This window comes from Pinus tabuliformis, chromosome 1_2, assembly GCF_031772625.1.
Source record: "Pinus tabuliformis cultivar Carrire ecotype Pingquan chromosome 1_2, CPIR1, whole genome shotgun sequence".
NCBI classification, from domain to species: domain Eukaryota; kingdom Viridiplantae; phylum Streptophyta; class Pinopsida; order Pinales; family Pinaceae; genus Pinus; species Pinus tabuliformis.
In genome coordinates this window covers 574,498,172-574,523,586 of record NC_142298.1, presented here as the reverse complement: position 1 = coordinate 574,523,586, position 25,415 = coordinate 574,498,172, and the positions used below count along the sequence as shown (strand labels likewise).

Below are 25,415 nucleotides of genomic sequence, written 5' to 3'. Positions count from 1 at the left end.
GGAATACAAAAGGATATCAAAGAACTCTTTCTTATCTAAATCAGAAAGGAATGCAAAGGAATGCAAATTTTACTGAATCCCATTTTGGCAAATTTTCGCAACAACGCCCCCAAAAAAACATAAAAATAAAATAAAATTCAGAAATGCAAGAAATTCTGGTTTAATATATTGAACCTGGCCTAATATTCTAACCGACTTTTTTCATCTACATAAACTGAAATACTATAACATCAGCACCCTCTATCACCTGGTCAATGAAAATTATCGGCTATTAAAAAAACTCAAAATTACGACCACGCGCATAGTTGAGTGTCTGTCTTATATACCACATGGACACGCAACCTGTATTTGTCAACTCTATGTGCAACTCTATATTGAAAAACTGTTGTTAACTCTGCATATCTCTGGAAATCCTTTATAGGTCTTCGACAACCATTCGGCAATAAACAATAAAGTAATCGCGGATCGGTTTTGGCTCCTACCCAGCCCACCTGTAAGTCCATCTTCGCTACCTTCGGAATCTATTGAGGTAATTACAGTATTTTCCATTGAAAGATTTCATTATAAATTCCACACTTGGCATGCCATAAAGTGAATCACAATTCCATGTTTGCCCTCCTGCAAGTTCCTGAACTTGTAGATAACATGTCTTCTCGAACGGCTTCTCCGAAATTCTTATTAGATGGCATCTATACAACTTCTCTGGAAGCTATAGATCGCAGCATAATTGATGATTACCGCGTTTGTGAACTTGACACTCTCCAGCCCCCGCCCGACTGGCAACCAGATTTACTCGAATCTGTTGCTACCGATTATCCCTGCGCCCCTTTCTCTTCTCCGTCCTCTAGTGATCTCGTTTGGTCGGATCTCCTTCCACAGTGTCAGATCGCCATTTATAACGAGCAACCCTCACTGCAAGAGGAGGAATCTATTGTTTTACATTCCCCTGAAGTGATCCACGTTAACTGGAAGGACTTAGGGTTATCTTTTGGTAAGAAAAACGACAGCGCGTTTATTAAATGGAAGGCTGTAAACCCCGATTTACCACGTTACGGCAAGCCAAAAAAATACTGGTCTTTGCAGAAGCGGTTTATCCGTTTTTTGAATGACATCAACAACCACAAAATCCTTCGACCCCCAAGTTATAACAATAATTGTGGCGAACCGAGCGTGGTCATAAGCAGTAATTACGACAAGCTTGCTATCCACCATGTTGTAGCAGAACGCAAGAGGCGAGAACAGATGAGTGATGTGTTCTCTGCTTTACGGGCATTAGTGCCCATAAAGCCCAAGGTATGGTTTCTGTTAACATCTTTCATTTTTCCAGCTTTGAAATCTTGTTCGTGTGTATAATATGGTTAGTGGATCTAATTCTTCAGCTGTTAATTGTTGTCTGAAATAGAATGCAAGCAGAGCTACTGTGCTTCTTCAAACAAAAGACTACGTTATTGAACTGAAGAGGAACATAAAACAATTGGAGGAGAGAAACCGAGAGTTAGAGGAATTGTTATTCAAGAAATCATGATCACGTAGCTCATCAGTTCACTAATTTAATTTACTTTTGTTAGCGCAAAGGAAAGAAAATACAGGTAACCTCTTCCTAGAAGTTATCTATATCATTTATTTTTCTTCAGATTAGTGATATCTTATACTTCAATGGACATGACAATTATGTACTCTTTCGGTGGAAATATACCTATAGCGTTTCAGTGGACATGATATAGTATGTTCTCTTAGAATTGTTTCATTCTGCTTCTTTTCCTTCCCTGTGTCTTCTCTCTTAGCGGTTTTATATGTCCAGGCTATCATCGAAGAATGAACGCGTAATTTTCAGATGCTGCAGATAATGTTTGTTGGATTAAAATCCAAGCAAAAAAATAGATGAAAAATGGAATGCAGTCTATTAAATACAAAAGATTAGAGAAAACTTCCCCAAATGAGTTGTAAGGTGGTGCGTATCAAGAGTTTAGTCAATATGAGATAGCTATCCCTCTCTATCTTTCAACATTTCAGTTTCCTTTATCTCAGGGTGGTTCAGTGAGTCAGTTTAACGGATCTACCATGACCTAGGCACAAGATATGTAAGATTTCAATAAGAGATAATGAAAGAGAATTGTTCTGATTAATTTAATAGAAAACTCAGAAGTTCATTATTCACATGAGGAAAGGCTCTGGTTTATAGTTAATTCACTTTTGTTAAAGAAAATAAATCGAGTGTACTGGAAAAAGTTATAAAACTTATGATAATGCAGCATAGTTATTAAGAAAATTGAAAGATTTAATTATTCTAACAGATTTTAGATTTTTTGTTACGTTTTCATGGACATACGAGGTGAGAACTTTCCTCTGGACATACGAGATGAGAACTTTCCTAGAGAGGTATGAAAAGTCTGAAAACTAGACCTTAGACCTGTCCTCACATGTTAGAGAAAAAAAATATAACGGTAGATAAAAATACTACTTACAACTTTGAATACTATCAATGAATAGCTATGAAATATGTAATCATATAAAAAATATAAAAAATTTCAAGCGAATTTCTCAAAAATAAAACCATGTATTTTTTTTTTTAGGACTACTTCACAAGAGATTCTTCAATGTCACAAAAGGGAATGGTGGTGAAACACCGTACCGAAATGAAATAAAATGTGCAGCCTCTGAAATACTACAAGTCTTATTTTCTTTATATGTAGTCATTAAAAAAATTCATTTAGTATCGAACAGAGTATTTAGGTGAACTAAATCATATAAGTGTTAATAAAAGAAAAGAGGAGAAATAATAAAATGTAGCCAATAATACTTTAATATCGAAACAAAGTATTTATGTGAACTAAATTATATAAGGGTTAATAGAAGGAAGGAGAAGAAATAGTAAAAGATATGAAAGCTCGATGCGTTGAGTGTTGGGCACCCCCTTCGGCACTGGATTGTATCTGGTTCCCTTGGAGAAGTGGAAACCACACGAATTAGTCCTAAAGAAGTGTTTTCCCAGTTATACAGCGGCACCTCGGAGTTGACTGTGCCCACGAGACGTTCTGTTGGAGCATCTATCCCCGAACTCACTATTAAGGGAAGATAAGAAAAAGAGAGTCTTTCTCCCTTCCTTAAGTAAGGCCGGCGAACAATGGCATAGAAGAGATCTCATCAGTGAGTTATCAACATACTCTGAGAGAACTCATAAAAGTGTTAAACAAAAAAAAATGAGGTTTTAGTATTTTGATATTTATAAATGGAAAATTTGGTTGTAATTGAAAAAAAAATATAAATCCAATTTGTTTTTATTTAATTTTTTGTACTTATTGTAATACATTTTGCTTGTATGGATGAAAGTGAAACTATACTTTTATATTTTTTAGATAAATATAATAGACTCTCAAAAACAATTATCAAATTTACACTTTCTATCATCCAAACTACCTACCAAATTAGAATCGCAAATGAAACTATACGTTTCCTTTTTTGTTACATGTAATAGAACCTCGAAAAACAAATATTACGCTTTAGAGCATCCAAACTACCTCCCAAATTAGAATCACTCAAGACAAGAAGTTCAAACCCCTTGGAAGTGTAGTAATGAGTATCACAGCTTATAGTTTCTTTCACAAAACTCAATGTTATCTTGGATGGATTCATATGAATTTTAAATGGATTTTCTATATACATTCAAGAAAGAGAAACTAAATAAACAATATTAATTCTTTTGTTAGTTAGAAAAAACAAATTTCCAGCAATACATCACACCATCATCTCCACACAACACTATCTCATGAGAAATTGTGCTAATGATTGATTTACAATCAATTATATCAAATTTCTTTGACATAAGTTTTGCATGACTTGGTTGAGAAATGAGAATCTCATCCTCACCTTGGTGAAGCTTAGTTGCTGGAAAATATTACATGAAATCTAAATCATTCATTACAAATTAATTCATCATAGAAATTTGGAATTCGTCATTCACCTTATAACGGATACCCATATATAGTAAATCGTAAACCTATAAAGTCACAATAAAATGTTCAATACCTTCCTGAAATAGAAGGTAGGTTCACCCTTACTTATTTAATTCGTCATCAACATTATAAGGACTACCCATATATAGTAAATCCTAAACCTATAAAGTCACAATAAAATTTTCAATACCTTCTTGTAATATAGGGTAGGTTCACCCTTACTTATTTCGATGACATTTTATTGAAATATTCATATATAGTAAATCCTAAACCTATAAAGTCACAATAAAATTTTCAATACCTTCTTGTAATATAGGGTAGGTTCACCCTTACTTATTTTGATGACATTTTATTGAAATATTCATTATGGTAGCATATAAAGTCTTATTTAATTTCTATACTTGGTATTCTTTATATTGCACTTTGAAAACTTGTGGTTGTTCTACAAAACATCCTTTTGTAAGTATTCATTTCAAAAATAATTTGAGATTTTAATGAAATTATTATCCTAATTACAAATGTCTATTCATCTATCCTATCCCATACCTTTTTTTGTCATGCCTTTCAACCACTAACATTTTCTTATTTCTCTTAACATTCCCATCACTATTATACTAAATCTTGTAAACTCATTTAATATCAATATACTTCTTTTCCTCTAAAAAATATACAATGCCAAAATTATCATTCTTATGAATAGAATCTATTTCTTCTTTCCTTGCCTGTACCCAATCTTTGTGAGGACATGCATAATCAAAATGCAAGGGTTCAAAATCAGCGTGAAAATAAGAAAAAATACTATCGAGACTCTAAGACTTTCTTAATGTGCTTGACACGTAATTTGGTAAATGTCACTGCCTACCTTCTTTCTAGAAGGTATACTCAAAGTTTGAGTTGCACTTAGAATTGAAAAATTAGATGGGGCATTTGTTGGATTTATAGTCGTTGGAAATAAAATATTTGTAGGGTTTTTATGATCACTATCAATACTAATTTACTATTAAAAATATATTTGTCAACATGGCTTCTCATAGAAAGATAAAATTTGTTTCCATAAAATATGGGAGCCTTAAATATAATAATGTGGTTAATGACAAGATTATACATGTAAGTTTTATTTTGTTAATTATATATCTAAAAAACGGCATAATTAGCTTTTTAGATTTAAATTTTATATTTTTCAATCAAATACAAAAACATAGTCTAAATAGAGAAAATTTCATAAATAGATATCATTGAGCTTTTATTGTCATACCAAGCTTAAAAAGAGTCGTCATGTCAAATGCAGTAATAGGACTTTGATTGAGAATGTACATGACTATAGTAACTACATTGCCACAAAAATAATTACTTAATGCCTTACTTATGTAACAAATTGTGCTATGTTTTCTATTTTTAGCTACTCGATCTTGTTAAGATGTGTAAGTAGTGGAGAATTGCCTTTTAATTCTATTCAGATCACAATAATGTTAGAAAATTCATTTCCATGATAAAGGTTAACTATTTGATTTTGTAACCTTTAATTTTTCACAGTAAATTTAAACCTCTTGAATATAAAAAGTGATTTATCATTTTCCTCCTAAAATAAAATGCAACACTTTTCTTATTAATAGCTAATTTAATAAAAATTTATTTAGTTATGTGTCAAACAATTTTCTCAAAATACTGTTAAGAAAATAAAATAAAAACCCTTTTTAGGACATAGATATTGATATAACTCTTTTATTTTTATATTATCATTTAGATTAGAAGCTTCATTCAACCATTTCCATTTCATTATAAGTATATAATTCATCTCTCATGAGACAGTTTTAAAATTATTTCATTTTTTCAGGGTAAATAGAGATTTCTCTATTAAAATAATATTGAACTTTATTTAAGATGTCTGGATCATTACATTTGATATTAAAAGCTATTATCATAATCTTTCCTTCAATCAAGGCATCACGAAATTTTCAAGAGAGTAGTTTTTATTTTATTCTTTATAAATTTAGATTTCGACCAGGCTTAAGAAAAGTAGTCAAGTGCAAATGATCAATCTCACTAATAGTCTGAGTAGGCTACGTTCAATTCTTAATTGTATCTCATATGCTCAGCCTGTTAGTTGGTCCTTCACTCGTGCAAAATTTCAGCTTCTGGTCGTTTTAACTATGGGTCGAGACTCGAGACTCGAAACATTTTTATTCTTATTGATCCTAGCTTTGCAGTAGATGTTGGTCAGTGCAACACAGCAGTCTTGCTAGTAGAGGCATGCGGTTGTTTCGCTGGTTTCTTTCCACAAATTTATTCTTCTGCGCTATTCTTGGCAAAAATTTCAGAGGATGGTAGTTTTAACTATGTCTCCAACCATTCTTATTCTCATTGAGCCTAGCTTTGCAGTAGATGTTGGTCAGTGCAACACAGCAGTCTTGCTAGTAGAGGCATGCGGTTGTTTCGCTGGTTTCTTTCACAAATTTCTTCTGCGCTATTCTTGGACAAAATTAGTGTCAACAGTTGGGCAATTACCAATTAGTGCTCCTTCTTTTGCTCCATGGCACTGGAATGCAGATGATAATTTCCATATTCTACGCAGTTTTCAATTTATTTTTCTCTTACATTGGTCCTGTACGTAAGGAAGAAGTGCACTTCCACAGTTTATTTCATCATTCCTGGCAGCAGGCTTCTGGCACATCATCGCTGGTCTCTTTGAATAATATCAATTTTCTGGAACTACGTCCCCGCTTTTTCCTTCTGACATCATATATCCCCTTTTGTGCTTCTCTCTTTGTATTTCCCTCTTTGTATTATCTCTGCTCTCCGCTTGCTCTTTTATCTAAGTCTTTCACCCTAGGGTCTTTGTTGCTGGTCTCTGTCTTTGAGTGAGTGTCTTTATATATATGCCCCTTTTCTCTCTGGCCGTCTTCCTCCCCTCTTTCCATGGATGCCGCTAACGGCATCCATTGGTTTTGGCTCCTTTTGCTCTGCCACTTTTCTTTCTCTTTCTTTGCTTCCTGGTTTCCTTTTTTTCGTTGACCCCTCTTCATGCTCGTGCCCGTGCCCGTGCCAAACAGAGGTATGGCATAGTATCAACAACGATTACCGATTGCCGGTGGTAGCATAATTGGCGAGAAGCATTTAATGCTCGTCTCTCGTGCTCGTGCCAGGTATGGAATAGTGTCAACAAGGGCAATATGGCATAATATCAACAACAACGATTGCCATATGGCATAGTATTAACAACGATCGGCGGTTGTAGCATATCAACAACAACGATTGCCATATGGCATAATATCAACAACGATCGGCGGTTGTAGCATAGTATCAACAACGATTGCCATATGGCATAATATCAACAACGATCGGCGGTTGTAGCATAGTATCAACAACGATTGCCATATGGCATAGTATCAACCACGATGATGGGCGGTTGTAGCATAATTGGCAAGAAGCATGTTGGTTGGTGGTAACACAATTGGCAAAACGCATGTTGGCAGCTTTGCTTGTGGCACAAACATGTTGGCAGCCCTTGTTATTGTTGGCAATAAGCATGTTGACCGTCTTTGTTATGGGACAAGCATGTTGGCCGCCTTTGTTGGTTGTGGCACAAGCATGTTGGCAGCCCTTGTTGTGGCACAAGTATGTTGGCATCCTTTGTTGGTGTGGCACAAGCATGTTGGCAGCCCTTGTTGTGGCACAAGCATGTTGGCAGCTCTTGCCTATAGAAGTGTTGTGGCACAAGCATGTTGGCAGCCACAACCCTTGTGTATTGAAGTGTTGTGGCACAAGCATGTTGGCAGCCATAGCCCTTGTGTATCATAAGTTTTCTATTATTTCTTATTTCATAAAATATAGTTTTATATTTTCAATTTCAGAAGTTTTCTATTACTTCTTTTTCATAAAATATAGTTTCATATTTTCAATTCAGATGATATTATTTCTTTTTTCTTAAAATACGGTTTCATATTTTCAATTTCAGATGATATTTAGAAGAGGAAAAAAAATTAAAAAAACTTTTCCAATAAATTTTTTTGAAAAAGAAAAAATAATTAAAAATACTTTTTCCAATAATTTTTTCTTAAAATTCTTAATTTTATTATTTTTAATTTGACTTATACTATTTTTAGTCTTTTTATGTTTTTTTTCTCTATTTTAAATTCCAATTCCATTAATCATCCTTTTTTTCTTGTTAATTTTTAATTTGGCTTTATTTTATTCATTTCACCTTTCTATAACTGTGTTCCTACAAAAATTGTTATATAGAGACTTCATGCATTACAAATCATTTCCATATCATTGTGTTACACAAGTTTACCCCAATGAACTCAACTTTTTTAATATTCTGAAAGCTATTCCTGTGTATTGGGAATTAAAGTAAAAATAAGTCTATTATTATTAATTTATATAATAATTATTTGTAAATTGATTTGTCTCCAAAGTTGTTTGTTTTATAGTTTTATAGAAAACATTAGCTCTCACTTGAAAGATGGTGTTGTGAAAATTTCATGGGACAGCCATGGGTTGTTCGCATATTTTTCTAGCCATTTTCTTCATTATACATTGGTGAATCTAAGAATAATTTTTCAACTAGAAAATGTGTTTTGGTAGTTGGAAATTGTATAGTATATAAAAGTTTTAATTGCAGAAATTCCAGGTATCTATTTCCTCAAATATTTTCTATCTTTTGCATGTGCTTTCAGCTCAAAATCATATTGTTTATCTGGGAAATTGTATGGGGCAACATGCTGGAAATTATGTGGGGCTTTTGCCAATTTTATTTATTTATGATCTTTATTGTTTTCGGATATATTATTATGTTATTTTCTTATGCAAACAGGCATTATTATCTAAGTTGTTGAGTATTGAAGCATTTTACCTCTTTCTTGAAGGTGTTGATATTAGTAAAAGAGATCCCATATACATTGAGGATTCAACATTGAATAATGTTATTTAAGAACATTATAGTATTTTCTAACTAATATGTGTTGGGTCTCTAGACAAGGGATTTGGTTTGTGACTCTAACATATTATTTTTGGAAGAACATTACAAAAAACTTCTTTTTTGTAAAAGAGAAACTACAAATAATAATAGCAATGATCTAGAGACTCTAGAAATAAGTTAACATAAAATTTTGTTATATCTACCCATGAAAATAATGGTTCAATTTCATTTCTTAATTTTAATGACTTTTCTTCACTTTAACTAAATCTAGCTTCTAATTTTTTGAGATTTTTTAATAAATAATTTTCTTACATTTATTTCACGTCATCAATTATTTTTAAAATAACATACACATGTTTAAAATATTAGTAAATAATATTGTTGTTGCAAGATGAGGTATATGCAATTTTAGATTATTATTTTTTACTTTAATATAGCTATATTTAAACCAATCACTAGCCGTGTTAATATTAGAAATGTTAAATTACGCAGTTCATCAGTTAACTAATTTATTGTCTATATCAACTATTTTTCTTCAAATTTGTGATATCTTATACTTCAATGGACACAATTAAGTATTCCTTCCGTGGAAATATACCTAAAGCATTTCAGTGGAGGCTGGACATGATATATTATGTTCTCGCAGAATTCTTTCATTCTTCTTCTTTTCCTTCTCTGTGTCTTCTCTGAGAGGTGTTTTTATATGTCCAGGCTTTCATCGAAGAATGAACCCATAAATTTTAGATGCTGCAGATAATGTTTGTTGGATTAAAATGGAAGAAAAAATACATGTTACAAGAAAAATGGAATGCAATCTATTAAATACAAAACTTTAGATAAAAATTCTCGAACTGAAATGTAAGGCGGTGCATCTCAGGAATTTAGTAAATATGACTTAACTACCCCTCTGTATTGATTAACATTTCAGTTTCCTTTATTTCTGGGTGGTTGAGTAAGCCACTTTAACATACCTCACATTCTTCCCGGCACACACCATTTGAGATTTCAATAAGAGATAAAAGAAAGAGAAGCGTTCTCACTAATTTAATAAAAAATTCAGAAGGTGCTCGGCATGACACCATTTGAGATTTCAATAAGAGATAAAGAAAGAGAAGCGTTCTCACTAATTTAATAAAAAAATTCAGAAGGTGCTCAGCATGATTCACGTGAGGAAAGGATATTTCTTATAGTTTTACTCACAGCACAATTTAATTCACCTTTTAAGTAAAGGAAATAATAAAATAAGTGTATCGGAAAAAGTTATGTTATGATAATGCACTAGAGTTATTAAGAGAATTGAAAGATTTATGACAATGCACTATAGTTGTCAAGAGAATTGAAAGATTTAATTATTCTAGCATATTTTAGATTTTTTAAATTGCCTTGCAGTGTCATGGACTTCCGAAATAAGCACTTTCCCAGGGAAGTTATTTGACAGGTATGAAAACTCTGAAAACTAAAGCTTATAACAGTAGATAAAAATTCTAACAAATTTTAACATTATCAATGAATAGCTGTGAATATACAACCCTATACAAATTTTCAAGGGAGGTTATTTGACAGTATGAAAACTCTGAAAACTAAAGCTTATAACAGTAGATAAAAATACTACTTACAAATTTTAGCATTATCAATGAATAGCTATGAAATATACAACCATATACAAATTTTCAAGCAAATTTGTCAACAATAAAATGATGTATTCTTTGATCACTACACGAGATTTTTCGGGTCACAAAGAAGAGTTGCTAAAACACCGTACTAACATAATAAAATGTGCAGCCTCTAAAATACCAAAAGTCTTATTTTCCTGACCATTAAAAGTGTCATTTAATATGGAAACACGTATTTATGTGAACTAAACCGTATAAGGATTAATAGAAGAAAGGTGGAGAAATTGTAAAAGATAATTGCATGGAATAGAAACGCTGAGGCATCAATTATCAATATACTCCTTTTTTATGCGCAGAGGGCTCATAAAAATGTCAAAAATATAGGCTAGTGAACTTTCTAAGTATGAAATTAATATGCTACTGTGGCGATACAGAGAGTTGCATGCAGAAAAGCTTTTATATTTTAATCGTAATGACGTACTTTGGAATGTTGGAACTTTTTTCAGTGAACTTTGAAAGTCTGATATTTGTATGGTAATGAGGTGACACCGAAAGTTACATGTCGAATAGTTTTTATATTTTAATCGTTATAAAATATATCTTGTACAATTTTTGTTTTGGCTAACCCCAAAGTTAAGGCTGTTTCTATGGTGGACTAACTCTCAGTGCCACGTTCCCAATTTACAGAGATTAAATTTTACCGGCTATTTCCATATTTAATTGATAAATATTTGCAATTTTAAAATATGTTATCAACTTAAGTTTGGTAAGTAAACCGTGCGAACGAGAATCCTTACTGAAAAGCCCATTAAAGCAGTCAAGTCATTGTAGGGTGTTTAATTCACTCACTCTGCGTGTTTTTGTGTAGCCGGGAAAAAGTCAATCCCATGATTCTAGTTTGTTGTGTACCATTTGAATGCCAAAATGATATGAAATCAAATTATCTAAATCCTGAATGCTTGAGCAACTGTTCGCGCAAACATATTTAATTTTATGGTTTAAAATGTGTTTACTAAAAGTCTATGTTCACTCGATTTGTATTTTGTTTTATTCTCAAATATTTAAGTGGATTTATTTTTCGAGAAAAAATAAACTTATAAAATCGTAAGATAGTGTTTGATTTTTTTTAATGGATTATTTCAAGTTAAGTAACATCTAATTTAAATTTGTATTATGCAATAAAAGTGATTACCCCCATTACCCCATTTTAAGATATTATATATTTTCATAAAATTTAACAATTCTAATTATTTTTTTATTCATTTCATCGCCAAAAAGAAATGTCATAAAAAGATTTAAATGAGAGTAGTGATGGGCTTGATGTCATAAAAGGATTTAAATAAGAATATTGATGGGCTTGATCTCACATCAAATTTATATGGTGGATATAAGTAGCCAGATTATTATTTAATTTGGTTAATCTTATACCGGTAAGTTAACTATAAGTCTTCACCCATAAGTATCTTAGTATTTTAACTATAAGTTTATAGATTAGATATTTTAATTAATACTCCGAGTACCATGTCCTTAACTCTTATTCGTATCTCATGGCACAGTGTGTTAGTTGGGCCTTCACTCGTGCGAAATTCCAGTGGGTTGTGCGAAAGAATGAGAAAAACGTGGAGCAAAGATTCCTCTTTTCAATATTCAAAATGGTTAATAGATTACATTGCAAACATCAACAATAAATGACTGAAGTAAAACTTGACACCTATGGAGTAGAACTAAAGTGAACTATTTATGGCACCTAACAAACAACAAAATCAAAAAAGATGACACCTAATCGACAAGGAGATTAATATTTCAACATCCCCTCTAAATTGTTACATTTAGAGATACCTATAATACATAATTGTTCTTTATGAAATTCAAATGCATTCTTTCCCAATGGCTTTGTGAAAATATATGCTAGTTGATATTTGGAACCACAAAGAAAGTACTATGTCCCCATCATTGACAAGATCACGGATGAAATCAAAACGGGTGTCAATGTGCTTGCTCTTTTTGTGGAAAACATGATTTTTTGATAAGAAAAAAATTGTTGCATTGTTATCACAGTAGATTGGAGTTGGCTCCTTCTGAATATTTGAAATATCTTTCAATAATCTTCTCAAACACACAACTTGACAGGCTGTTGAATTTGCTGCTACATATTCTGCCTCTGCAGAAGATATTGAAACGCTTGACTATTTCTTGGATGCCCATGAAATCTGATTGGTTCCAAGATGAAAAACATACCCTGAAGTGCTTTTGTGATCATCTAAACTCCCTGCATAATCGATGTTTGTATAACCTGAAAGCGAACAATTTTCAGAATGTGTATAGAACAAACCGTAGTCTATTGTATATAAAATATACCTTAAGATCATTTTTGCAACCTTCCAATGAGTGATCTTAGGTGACTCCATAAAACTCGAGACAAAACTTGTTGCTAACATAATGTCAAGTCTAGCTGCAGTTAGATACAACAAACTACCAACTAGACTTTTATACATTATGGAATCAACTAGTGGTGCTACATCTTCTTTTCTTAGTTTTGTGCCTTGAGAAATTGGTGTATCTACAGATTTTCAATTGGTCATTCTGAACTTTTGCATGATATCAATGGCATATTTTTGTTGACCAACAAAAATGCCATTAGCAGATTTGTGAATTTCAATGCCTAAGAAGTATTTCATGACTCCTAGACCTCTCATATTAAACTTTATTTTCATTGCTGCTTTTGAAATATTTTAACATCATGTTTCCTGTATAAAGAAGATCATCTACATAAAGGCATACAATAAGAATTTTACCTTCATGAATTTTGGTATACAAAGTTGGCTCATGATTTCTTCTGCAAAAACCACTTTTGATGAGATAGGTGTCAATGTGACTGTACCAAGCTCCATGAGCTTGTTTGAAAGCATATGTTGATGGTGTTGGACCCGACAAAATGTTAGGGGATCTCCCTAGTAAGAAGTCCCAATTAGACCTCAGACCATCTGGTGTAGGAGTCCTAGTAGTGGTTCGTATGGTATCACCTTGACCGCGGTTCCACATAGAAGCAAGTAAGATGTCCCTATTGGTAGCAAGGGTGTGACAGCTGCGGCGAGTTGAGGAAGGTGCACGAACAGTTCTAACACACGAAAAGTGGGTTGAGTGTGCCCCTTGGAAACCTGTAATAGTATGCGGCTTGGAAGGGACCACACGAGCAAAGATTTATCACAAGCTAGAAATTAAAATAGAGATAAAATCCAAAGTGATGGTTAAACCAATCAACACGTTTTAGTAAGATTCATACATAATTATACAAAATAGTCCATACAAGCATGTGTAAGGAAACAGATACATATATCATTTAGAGTAAACAAGATAGCTGGAATACAACACGACATATGCATAAAACGTGCTCGCTTTTTTATATTAAGAAGTGTAAGTTCCATTCATACAATACATCCATTTCTAACCACTAGCTCTGATAGTGGAACGTTATAGCCACAATCGCCTGCTCCTCTAAAGAGATATACTATCTCTAGAAAGTGGAGAAGCCAAGGCTCGTTACAACATTGTCCAAAATTTCTCTAAGATACACCTATGGGAAGCTTGGTCGACCAAAAGCTTATATAATGAGTTATGAGGGGCTATATATAGCAAAGGATGGGGTGGCCCTTGACATTCCCCTTTGTGATAGTTCAACTACCCTCATGACCCTTCATCTACTCTATGCATGTTACATCCAACTATAGACACTTGAACTTACACTTGACAAAACATTACATATAATCCACACATGTACCCATGTGAGACAAAATAGGCTTGAGCAAGCCATGCGAGACATCACTATGACTCGGACAATTGTTGAAAGACTAGCTCTTTGACATCCTCATGGTGGTTGAAAGTTTGCGATGGTGTCCATGTACTCTAAGGTGACATCTTTCTGGAAACAAACTCATGCCTTCATAGCATACGAGTACACTACTCGGGCTCCTCTGTCCAACTCGTCTGATAGCATGCGTATCATTGTCTTGAGTGTGGCTGGACAAGCAACATACTTTTGTATGATGTTTGCATTGATCACCAAGTCTGGGCTGGTGGTTATGCGCATCAACTCGTCAAAGTACAATTCAAGCTCCAGTTGGACCTGTGCTTTTGTCTTCGCCTGGGTGAGTGTCCCAATATATGGGATCACATGTGCGTGCACCAAAACATCCATACTCCTGAATACACATCCATGGGAAGCCTATAGACTAGTGACGAGTTGCGAGATATCTTCATAGTTCTGGGTCTGACTCCGGATGTGGGCCTTTAGCTCGACCGCTCTAGGCTTCATCATCTTAGGAAATTGTAGCAGGGCTCCCTTGTATCTCATTGTCCATTTTTGCATGTAATCAACAACAACATCCATGTTCAACAAGATATGTGCTATCAAGCCCACGAGTTAGCAGTTGGCATGCGATGAGTTGGGTGGGTGCACTCCCAGTTATGTGCGACGAGCCAGGCATGCGACGACACAACGGTGTGATGAGTTGGTGAGCGAACGAGTCGATTGCGACGAAGAGAAGAGTTGGACAACTATGATGAGCTGGGGAAGTCGGTTAAAGGCGCCCGGGGCACGAGCACGATGAGCCAACGAGGTTGAAAAACTGAAATTCTTCTATGTGCGAAAACTGAAAAGGAAATTAAAGCAGTCAGTCATTGTAGGGTGTTTAGTTCATTCACTCTGCGTGTTTTTGTGTAGGCCGGAAAAAGTCGGTAACAATCCCATGATTCTACTTTGTTGTTACCATTTGAATGTCAACATGATATGGAATCAAATTATGTAAATCCTAAATGCTTGAGCGACTGTTCGTGCAAACATATTTAATTTAATGGTTTAAAATGTGTTTACTAAAAATCTATGTTCACTCGATTTGTATTTTCTTTTATTCTCAAAGTTTTAAGTGGATTTATTTTTCTAGAAAAAATAAACTTATAAAATTGTAAGGTCAGAGTTTGATTTTTTTAATGGATTATTTCAAGTTAAGTAACATCGAATTTAAATTTGTATTATATAATAAAAGTGGTTACCTCCATTTTAAGATATTATATATTTTCTTAAAATTTAAAAACTATAATTATTTTTTTATTCAATTCATCACCAAAAATAAATGCCATAAAAGGATTGAAATGAGAGTATTGATGGGCCTGATCACACATCAAATTTATATCGTGGAAATAAATATGGCTACTTATATGAGAGATTATTATTTAACTTGCTTAATCTTACACCGGTAAGTTAAATATAAGTCTTCACTCATAAGTATATCAGTATCTTAACTATAAGTCTATAGACTAGATATTTTAATTAATACTTTGAGTACCATGTGCTTAACTATTAGTCGTATCTCATGTCCCAGTGTGTTAGTTGGGCCTTCACTCATGTGGAATTCCAGTGGGTTGTGTGAAAGAATGACAAAAAATGTGGAGCAGATATTACTCTTTTCAATATTCAAAATGGTTAATAGATTACATTGTAAACATCAACAATAAATGAGTGAAGTAAAAATCGACACCTATGGAGTAGAACTGAAGTAAAACTGAACTATTTATGACACCTAGAAAACAACAAAATCGAATGACACCTAATCGATAGTGAGATTAATATTTCAACATCCCCTCCTAATCTCAACACTTACATTTAGAGATACTTATAATGCCTAATTTTTCTCTATGAAATTAAAATACATTCTTGCCCAATGGCTTTGTGAAAATATATGATAGTTGATATTTGGAACCACAAAAAGAAAGTACTATGTCCCCATCATTGACAAGATCACGGATGAAATGAAAACGGGTGTCAATGTGCTTGCTCTTTTTGTGGAAAACATGATTTTTTGATAAAAAAATTGTTGAACTGTTATCAAAATAGATTGGAGTTGGCTCCTTCTGAATATTTGAAATATCTTTCAATAATCTTCTCAACCACACAACTTGACAAGTTGTTGAATTTGCTGCTACATATTTTGCCTCTGCAGAAGATATTGAAACACTTAACTATTTCTTGGATGCCCATGAAATCATATTGGTTCCAAGATGAAAAACATACCCTGAAGTGCTTTTGTGATAATCTAAACTCCCTGCATAACTGATGTTTGTATAACCTGAAAGTGAACAATTTTTAGAATGTGTATAGAACAAACCATAGTCTATTGTATATGAAATATACCTTAAGATCATTTTTGCAACCTTCCAATGACTGATCTTAGGTGACTCCATAAAACTCGAGACAAAACTTGTTGCAAACATAATGTCAGGTCTAGTTGCAGTTAGATACAACAAACAACCAACTAGACTTTCATATATTTGATAATCAGGCTTTCTTTAAAGTGTGCTCAAATAGATATATTTGATAATCAAGTTGATGAGAAATCCCAAATGTTTGATGAGGTGGAAGGCTCGAGTGATTAAAGTAAGACCCACCACAATCTCATTATTATCCTAGAGGATCCACAACCAACCATTAGATTAGTAGCATGTAGATGGAGTAGAATAACAACTAGAATCTTAAGTTAAAAGAGGAAATTATGTTGCAAATGAGGAAATCATGTTGGAAATGATTATGGATAAAAGTATTTGAACCTTGTTAAGCGACTTTTTTTTTTAGTAAATTTATAGTTATGTCTATTTATCAATAAAAGTAAATTTATGATTATGTCTATTTATAAACAAAAATAAAAAATAAGTAGTTTTTTAAAAAAGAATAGTATTACATAGCAAGTCCTAGAAAATTATTGAAAAACTAAAACCCTAGATAACCATGGTAAGGGAAATTGTGGTGTCCCAAGTTGCAAGGCCTAGAGGTGTGTACTTTTTTTTAACAATTTTTAAATATTATGTAATAGACTGATCTCTTTTTAGCTTTACTCATCCGCCTCACACCACCTTTTTCTCAAGAAAAATAAATAAAAATATTTTATTTAATTTTGATAAAATATTAATTTTCATTTTAATTACTATTAAATATTCAATTGAAAATTGATATGAAATGAAATGAAATAATACTTTAAGGTTCACGAGACTAAAAATAGTCTATGAAACTATTAATTTCTTGTTTTTCGCTTTATGCAATTCAGTCATTTTCCGATTCAAATTGATGATGAGCTGGCCTAACCTTCCAACAATCCTCTCGCTAAAAAGACAATGCCAAGAAATTGCTCATAACTTTCTCTGATGTCTTTGAATGCATCACATTCCAAAATGAAATGTTTTTCTGATTCTGGCCCAGATGTGCAAAATGTACACACTCGTTCTTCCAAAGCTTCTTTAGACCTTTTCCACCTTCCTCTTTCACACCGAATTTGATACGTTTTCCTTAAATTTATACATTAATTTAGAAAATAAAAATATTCCCAAAAATATTTATATTAGGTTTGATTTATAATTTTAAAAAAATTGTGTTGAGTGACCCCTTTACAACTCAATACGAATATGTAATTGATATGTAGTTAATGCGATGGTTAACGTATGATAAATGAAAAGAAATATTAACAAGGTGGGCTGCACGGCAGCTAGTCCCTACCTTAAATGGGAAAACCAAGGATCACGTGGTTGAAGGGGAAGACCAAGGACGACGTGGTTGAAGGAGAAGCTACTGAATAACACATTAGCTACCTTAAGGGGAAGAACAAGGATGACGTGGTTGAAGGAGTAGCTACTGAAGAAAACATGGTTAGCTACGTTCAAGTTGTATCTGACACAAGTAGCATAACAAGCAAAAACAATACTAGCTAGTTGCTCGTTGTGCTGCGCCAATTAAACCAATGGAAGCACCATTAACAAGGGCGCAATTAAACCAATGGAAGAACAATTAACAACAGAGTAAGAAGGGTTATAATACCTATTGCAAGACCCATTCTAGAGGCTGTGAAAGAGACAATTTCTAAAGATAGAGAGTCTCTACTGTTCTCACCATGGTCCAAGATGATAGCAGGAGACCATGAACCTGGTACTTTGAGCATTGAACTACTTGTTTTTTCACGAACCAACCATCTTACATGAGCAACTCCTTTATTAAACCAGAGGGTTTTTATAAGACTACATAGAAGCAAATCAATAAGACCAAACACTACAAACCTTGTAATCATATAAGTCACTGCCCCCATTGTCGTTGGTTTCCCTGAGAGTCCCACTAAGCACACGATCAGGTTCATCCTCAAGCTCAGCCTCCAGATCATTATGTGCATCATGATATCCATCTTCCCAGAATGAGACCTTATTGATAATGGATCATAGTAAATCAGGGACAAGGGCACCAACAGAAAGTGTCATATCATTTCAATGTACATGCTTGAATGTGCTACTAACTCACCAGTAATCTTGGTGATCAGCCCAACTAAAGATGTCATTATATGGCTATTATTTGGAGAATGATAAAGGATCTCCATAAACTATCCCCAAGAAAAATGAATTCAAGGTATACCTATAATTGCAAGAGGTTTCCAGGAAACAAATAACCCAAACAAGTATGCCAGCATAATACCAACTGCCACTGGGAGCTGTTAAAAAAATCAATAGCTATTATCAAACATATTATTCGTATGGATTTTCAGTAAATCACCATTAGTGATTCTCAATATTGAAATTTATGCACAATCATATTTACTATGGCACTTCAGAAGACAATAACAAGACTAAATGTTACTAAAATTACTAATGCAACAAAATCTCACCTGATTTACTGCTCCAAGGCCTCCTCGAAGGTGCCTTGGTTCTATACAGGTACCTAAAAGAACCATATCAAATACTGTATGTTAGAATCATACTTGTCCACTTGTAGTTTTGTATACACAATCTTCATTCATATATTCTACACTTAAATATAGAAAACTTTTAAAATACTACTAGCCCTTTCCCAACCTTGTGAGAAAGGTCTTACTTACAGCAAATGAGATCACCCCAACTCCAAACCTTGTGAACAATATTCCCCAGTATAAAAATACAGAATCCTGTAGCCATAACAGGATCAAATAAAGAATTGGCTTCCAATTTAGAATCCAAATGAACCAGAAACTTTCCAATTTCTAGTCAAGACCCTTCTCTAAGATAACTTAATTTTCCTTTGGAAAGAAAATGACAAGCCACCCAATAATATTTGGAATGGCAGCCACTAATAATGTCGGCATACAAACATAGAATATTAAAGGTACTTACGCCTTTCCATCCAATATAATCAACAACATGTCCACTGACTATTGCACCCACCATGGCTCCTAAGTTTGATAAGGATCCAAATAAAGAGAACTGACACAGAATTCAACATGTTTTAGGTCACAATGGGCTTTTATGTAGCCCCGTTGGGAAAGATCAACCACTATAACTCAGTAGGCAACAATTGAAATCTTTTATGGGAGCATTCAAAACTTATGGACTGATTGTGTTGGACAATAGTAAATACACATAAATAGATATTAAATAGGTCCATGAATTTCTGAAGAGATGTATGATTGTTTGTGTATTTTTCATAAAACTCTAACTGAAAGGCATGCCCTTAAAAATATTCTAACAGTGAAAGCGTACCTGAGACAAGGTTAAACCAGGATCATCAACGATCCCATTTTGAGTAGGCGAAGAATATCCAACCTGTTACAACATTACTTTGTCAAAATCGTGAGAAATTCAATCAACCTTTCCCTATTTTGAAGACTGAAAGGAATTCAAGACAAACGTTGAGAAGCAAACTAAGAAATAAGAAAAATGACTTACACAGAATCCAAACTCTATAAGCCCTAAGGCAACAATAGATGTATAAAGTATTGCAACAAGAGAACTCCCTTGGAGGGCTTGAAAATCTACACTTTTAGCCCCTTTACCACTAGGACGACTAGATTTTAATCTGCTACGTCGGCTACTTATTTTTTCTAAAAGAGGCTTCTTTACATCTCTACTGTCAGCCCCATTTCCCATCTCTAAATCATCTTTATATTCCATCTGTTCCTCGCGGGTAAAAGTCCCAGAGACTAAATTTCTTGCCAATTTAATGCTACTTTACTAAACTCCTGCAAAATTCACCCCATGAAAACCTTTAACAGTAGCACAGGATGATAGGCATCAATGGTAGTTAAGAAAAGGGCTTTGTTGTGTTTGATCACCCTGCAACATGATTGTAAAGACAGTCACCATAAAATATGGCACAAAATAGAGACTTCATCAGTGATATTCAACTCAATTATATCCAAAAAGTCTTAATTTTCTAAATAACAACAACTAGCAAATGAGCAAATGGAACATATAAGAAATCCATTTCTTTCAAGGACAAAGAGATACAATGCAAAACATAAATAAAATAGATTCAAATCTTCACAATCATGTTGAATTGTGGAATACTAAACCTCAAATAACATCATATTTCAACTCAGTCAAACTAAAACATCTCACATTCACATCGTGATGATCTATAGATTCCTTTGCTATCTAATAATCTAGAACACTGGAAATATAATATTGTGCAAACTGTATTATGCGTTTGGAAAATGTGAAATTTAGCGTCCTAACTCTCTAGGTTGTCACAAAACCTACATAACAGAAAAACTGCCAAACAGTAATAATGGAAAACATAAAAGTTGGTGCAAACAAGAAATGACAAACAACATAACCTCTCACAGAAGAAGTCATATTTGGCACTTTAAACATACAATTTAACAATGCATGTTTACTTATCTATACAGAAAATGTCAAGAATACTACAAGAACAGAGTGGCCATATGGGAAAGGCAAGTCTATTAGGCACTTTAAAAATTCAATTTAGCAATACATGTCTTCTTCTCTTTATAGAAAATGTCAAGAATACTACAAGAACAGAGTGGCCATGTGAGAAAGACAAGTCTATTAGCTTTTGAAGAATCTAAGCAACAACGAAGTTGATTAGGTTAGGTCACCAACACAATCTGTGGGGTGCAACATGATTGAAAGATCAAACATACAAGCTACCTACCAATCTATCCTTTCCAGGGAAAGCAGAATAATACCCTACAGACCAATAGACCCTACAAAACCTCAGTCGATCCAGCAAATTGTCTTCTATTGAAGAAACAACACCACTTTTTTCACAGTATATGAAGCAGTTGATTCCTAATAGTAAGTTGATCCAGTCGATGAACCAACAACACCAGTAGCAGATCAATATGTAGCTGGAGTCATAGTGGTAAGAATTCCTAATGGTTGAATAAATATCATGAAACTGCCAAATCATGGCAATGGCCATATTAGAATAATTAAATAAAGATGTGGAATAAATTATTACATAACATAATAGCTGACAGGTCAGCTAATATCAACATTTTCTTTAATGCAGAGTATCTGTGTAAACTGACAGAAGATACATAGTAATCCTGTTCAAGAATGCAAATGCAATAGCTAGGGTGTCAACAACAACAGAGAGACCTAACACAAATATTGAAAAATAAGGTGTCGAAAGAGTTGCTCTACACCAATGCTGTAACTGATGTGCAAAAAGAAAATTCAACCAATGGAACCACAAAGGCATACACTGATGATGTAACTAATGTACAAAAAGGAAATCCAACCAATGGAACCATAGAGGCATTCCCTTGGTCTGGGAACAGAGGAACTATGTTCAACCCATCTACATCCTTGCAGCAACTGCATCATTAAAAATATTCATGCTAAAGTGCACTAAAGATGTCAACTGAAAATCCTATTTGTAAGAATTGCGCCAATGGAGGTATTGGATGTAGCAGTCAAGTAAAATCAATGCTAATGTGCATCAAATATCGCCAACTAATGTAAATAACTGGAAGGAGACAATTGAAAAACGTAGTTTAGATAAGTCTGTGTTGTTATTCATATTTAATGCACCCAAGGCATTGTCTATATTCTCTGCAACAATAGAGATGCATGCACACACACATGCCTAAAGAGATGATAGATCACCCCCATCCAGAGTCAAGTAAACGCAATGTTAATGTGCATCAAATATCGAAAACTAATGTAAATAACTGGAAGGAGACAATTGAAAAACCGCAGTTTAGATAAGTCTATGTTGTTATTCATATTCAATGCACCTAAGGCATTGTCTATATTCTCTGCAACGTTAGAGATGCATGCACACACACATGCCTGAAGAGATGATAGATCACCCCCGTCCATGCTTTAGAATTCACTTGCAATCATTAATGGATCACAAAACTAGAAAATCATAATAATGATCTAACGAGACACAGTTTAGGGTTTTTTAGTGGATTATGTTAATGAAAAATCATCAGATGAAGAAATAATAAGGGATCGGATCCATCATCAGAAAATAGCAGGCTTACAATAAAATATCACTACATGAACATACCTATCAGGGGGATATTAATGTACCTTAAGACAAAGATATTTGCAGAAGGAGGAAACACCAGAACAATGAGATAATTATAACAATGAATAGTCTATGGTCACATCATATCATGAGAAAGTTGTTAAGTATGAATGATCCCTAGATCTCATCATAAAGTATATCGATACACCAGCACCATCCAAAGCACTCACACAAAAGAAAGTTGTCTCGACATAAATACCTCAAGTGTTAAGGTCATAGGAACTAAGTGATTGAATGCATCTTCTTTCAACCTCAAGCACAAAATCGGTAAGCTTCATATTCCCATGCCTATCACTAATTTTTTGCAACATCTAACACATAAGAAAGGGGTGATTGAATATTTGGGAATCAAAGCATAAACATAAGAGAAAATATGTAGCCCTCTTCCCACTCAAGACCTGCTCTTGTCTCAGAGAAATGTTGAAATGATCTTGAGCCGTGAACCGCTCCTTTGAGCCGCTCTCATAAACCTATCTAACGGTAGCCCTCAGAATCCAAGCTAGTCAAATCAACCGGGGTTGGTTGAAAAATCTCTTTACTATTTCCTGTCCTCATGATACTTAACCATGCTAACCCTTATTCAGCTCATTCTGATAAGTCAAGTCCAATAGATCACACAATGGCAGTAGTAAACCACATCGACGACTCAGATCTAACTAGATTTGTATCCTTACTAGGCACCATTTGCATCCGGCATTAAGTCACTATGCTTATCTATCAATGGTTCAGCCTCAATCAATATCATAATCGCCACCGAATAATTAGAAAAGAAATGCCTACAACAGAGTCTGTAATAGCCTCATCCCAAGTGCATCCACCGTGGACATGAGCAAGACCCATTCCGTCCTGATTCGAACTAATGCTCACGAGAGACGGATCACTTCAACAAAAAGAAAACTACACTCTAGGATTAGAATCTGTTGTTTACCAAATGAATCAAATTGATCCCACAGTAGGGGGGACACTAAGGACAGAAGCTGAGCCAACAACACCAGAAGCAAGGCATCCAAGTATACAACAACAAAGCAAACTCCAGAATCATCACCGTTTGAATCTATTTGTTCAGTCGAAGAACCAGGTTGAAAGCCTTTACACCCCCCCCCCTTCTGGTTGTTTGAGAAGCAGTTTCATCATAAGAACTAATTGATAGAGTGGTTTAATCTTGGGTGAGCTATTCTTCCTTATTACTAGATTATATTGATTATATGTAGACTAAAAGGATAAGGAAGCGTAAAAGCATTCACTGGCCTACCCTCCATGGGAGCACTCACAAACTTTGAACAGACTTACAGACTAGACTTAGAACAGGTACTTGATGGAGTCCAGTAAGATCAGAGGGACTCTAATGTATTCCATAAATAAGAGAGGGACTTACTGTATTCCATAAAGAAGAGATGGACTTATTGTCAAGTAAGGAAACCAAAAAGCTCTCACTAACAGAGACCTAATCTAATAATGTGGCATCCTGCATGTCTTGCATGGCTGTTTTGGGGAACAAAGTAGTAAGGTGCGTGGCTTCCTTGTGGGGTCCACATGGCGCATGAAGGTCTTTGGTTCCATATAGAACTATTGTCACTTACAATGTCTGCATGGCTTACAGGTGCTCACTGTGGATTCCATTTCTATGCCGAGGAAACACTTGCATCGCTCATGCACAACCCCAAGAGTTAGCTATAATTACATGAATCGAAAACCCAAAGAGTTAGCTATCAGCAAAATCCTGCAAAGAGAGGCTTGCTTTCACACTAGGTGCCTATGCCTATGCCTTATCTGGTTATATCTTTGCTTCAATTACTTATATCTAGCTTAAGGCGGTCTGTGGGCTTGGAGAGCAGCTTGCTTTCATGTTGATGCAGGTCAGTTGAATCTGCTACTGGAAGCTACATATCTGGAATTGGATATGAAACTAGAGGATATGTCTTTGCGCCTGCTTCTAGATCTTCATCTACCTAACTCCCCGACCCTTTGCCAAACGGAGCCCGAAATGATATGTTAGTATTAGAAGGTAAGCAACAAATGGAAGTGCAGTAACACCTATATAAAGGAACTGGAAGGGATGCTGGGATTGGTTCCTCCACCGGGTAAACAGTTAGCTCTGCTGCCTCCACCCCCACTTATACCAGGTAAACTTCCGGTGCTAGTAGTGCTTTCTCCGCCTTTGCTCTACCCTGAATCTCGATCTCAATATATCACCTTACGTCTGTCTTTCATGGCCTTCAGATTGAAACGAGTGCTTCCGGTGGTTCAACCTCAATGGTTCATATATGGGCCGAATTCACTGATTATTCAACGGGCTCTGTCTCTGCCCCAACCTTTACCTTTGTGGGTTCCTTTCCCATAGCTATTTCCACCTCTAGTACCTATACTATTGTCTTTGATGGTTTCTATGCTCATAATTAACCTACCTCATTGACTTATATAGATCTACTACTGAATAATCAAGTTCCATAAGCCAAGCCCACGAAGCATACTACTAATATTACCGCCATATACAGTTCATCATGTAGTGGGCATTCTAGTTTTAGGAACTGATTGATCGACAGGAGCGAAGCGGGGCAAGCGAATACAAGGTGGAATTGAAGGGCATTCTA

The 25,415-nt window shown here is 34.4% G+C and overlaps 1 protein-coding gene across 1 annotated transcript; it reads left to right on the top strand.

Moving 5' to 3' along the window:
* The first annotated feature begins 372 nt into the window (after positions 1 to 372).
* On the top strand, positions 373 to 2,036 carry LOC149206900 (uncharacterized). The gene is made up of 2 exons (XM_089393818.1): positions 373 to 1,293; positions 1,403 to 2,036. Exons 1-2 carry the CDS (start codon positions 607 to 609, stop codon positions 1,523 to 1,525), a joined length of 810 nt encoding a protein of 269 aa, XP_089249944.1. The 5' UTR covers positions 373 to 606; the 3' UTR covers positions 1,526 to 2,036.
* The last annotated feature ends 23,379 nt before the right edge of the window (positions 2,037 to 25,415 follow it).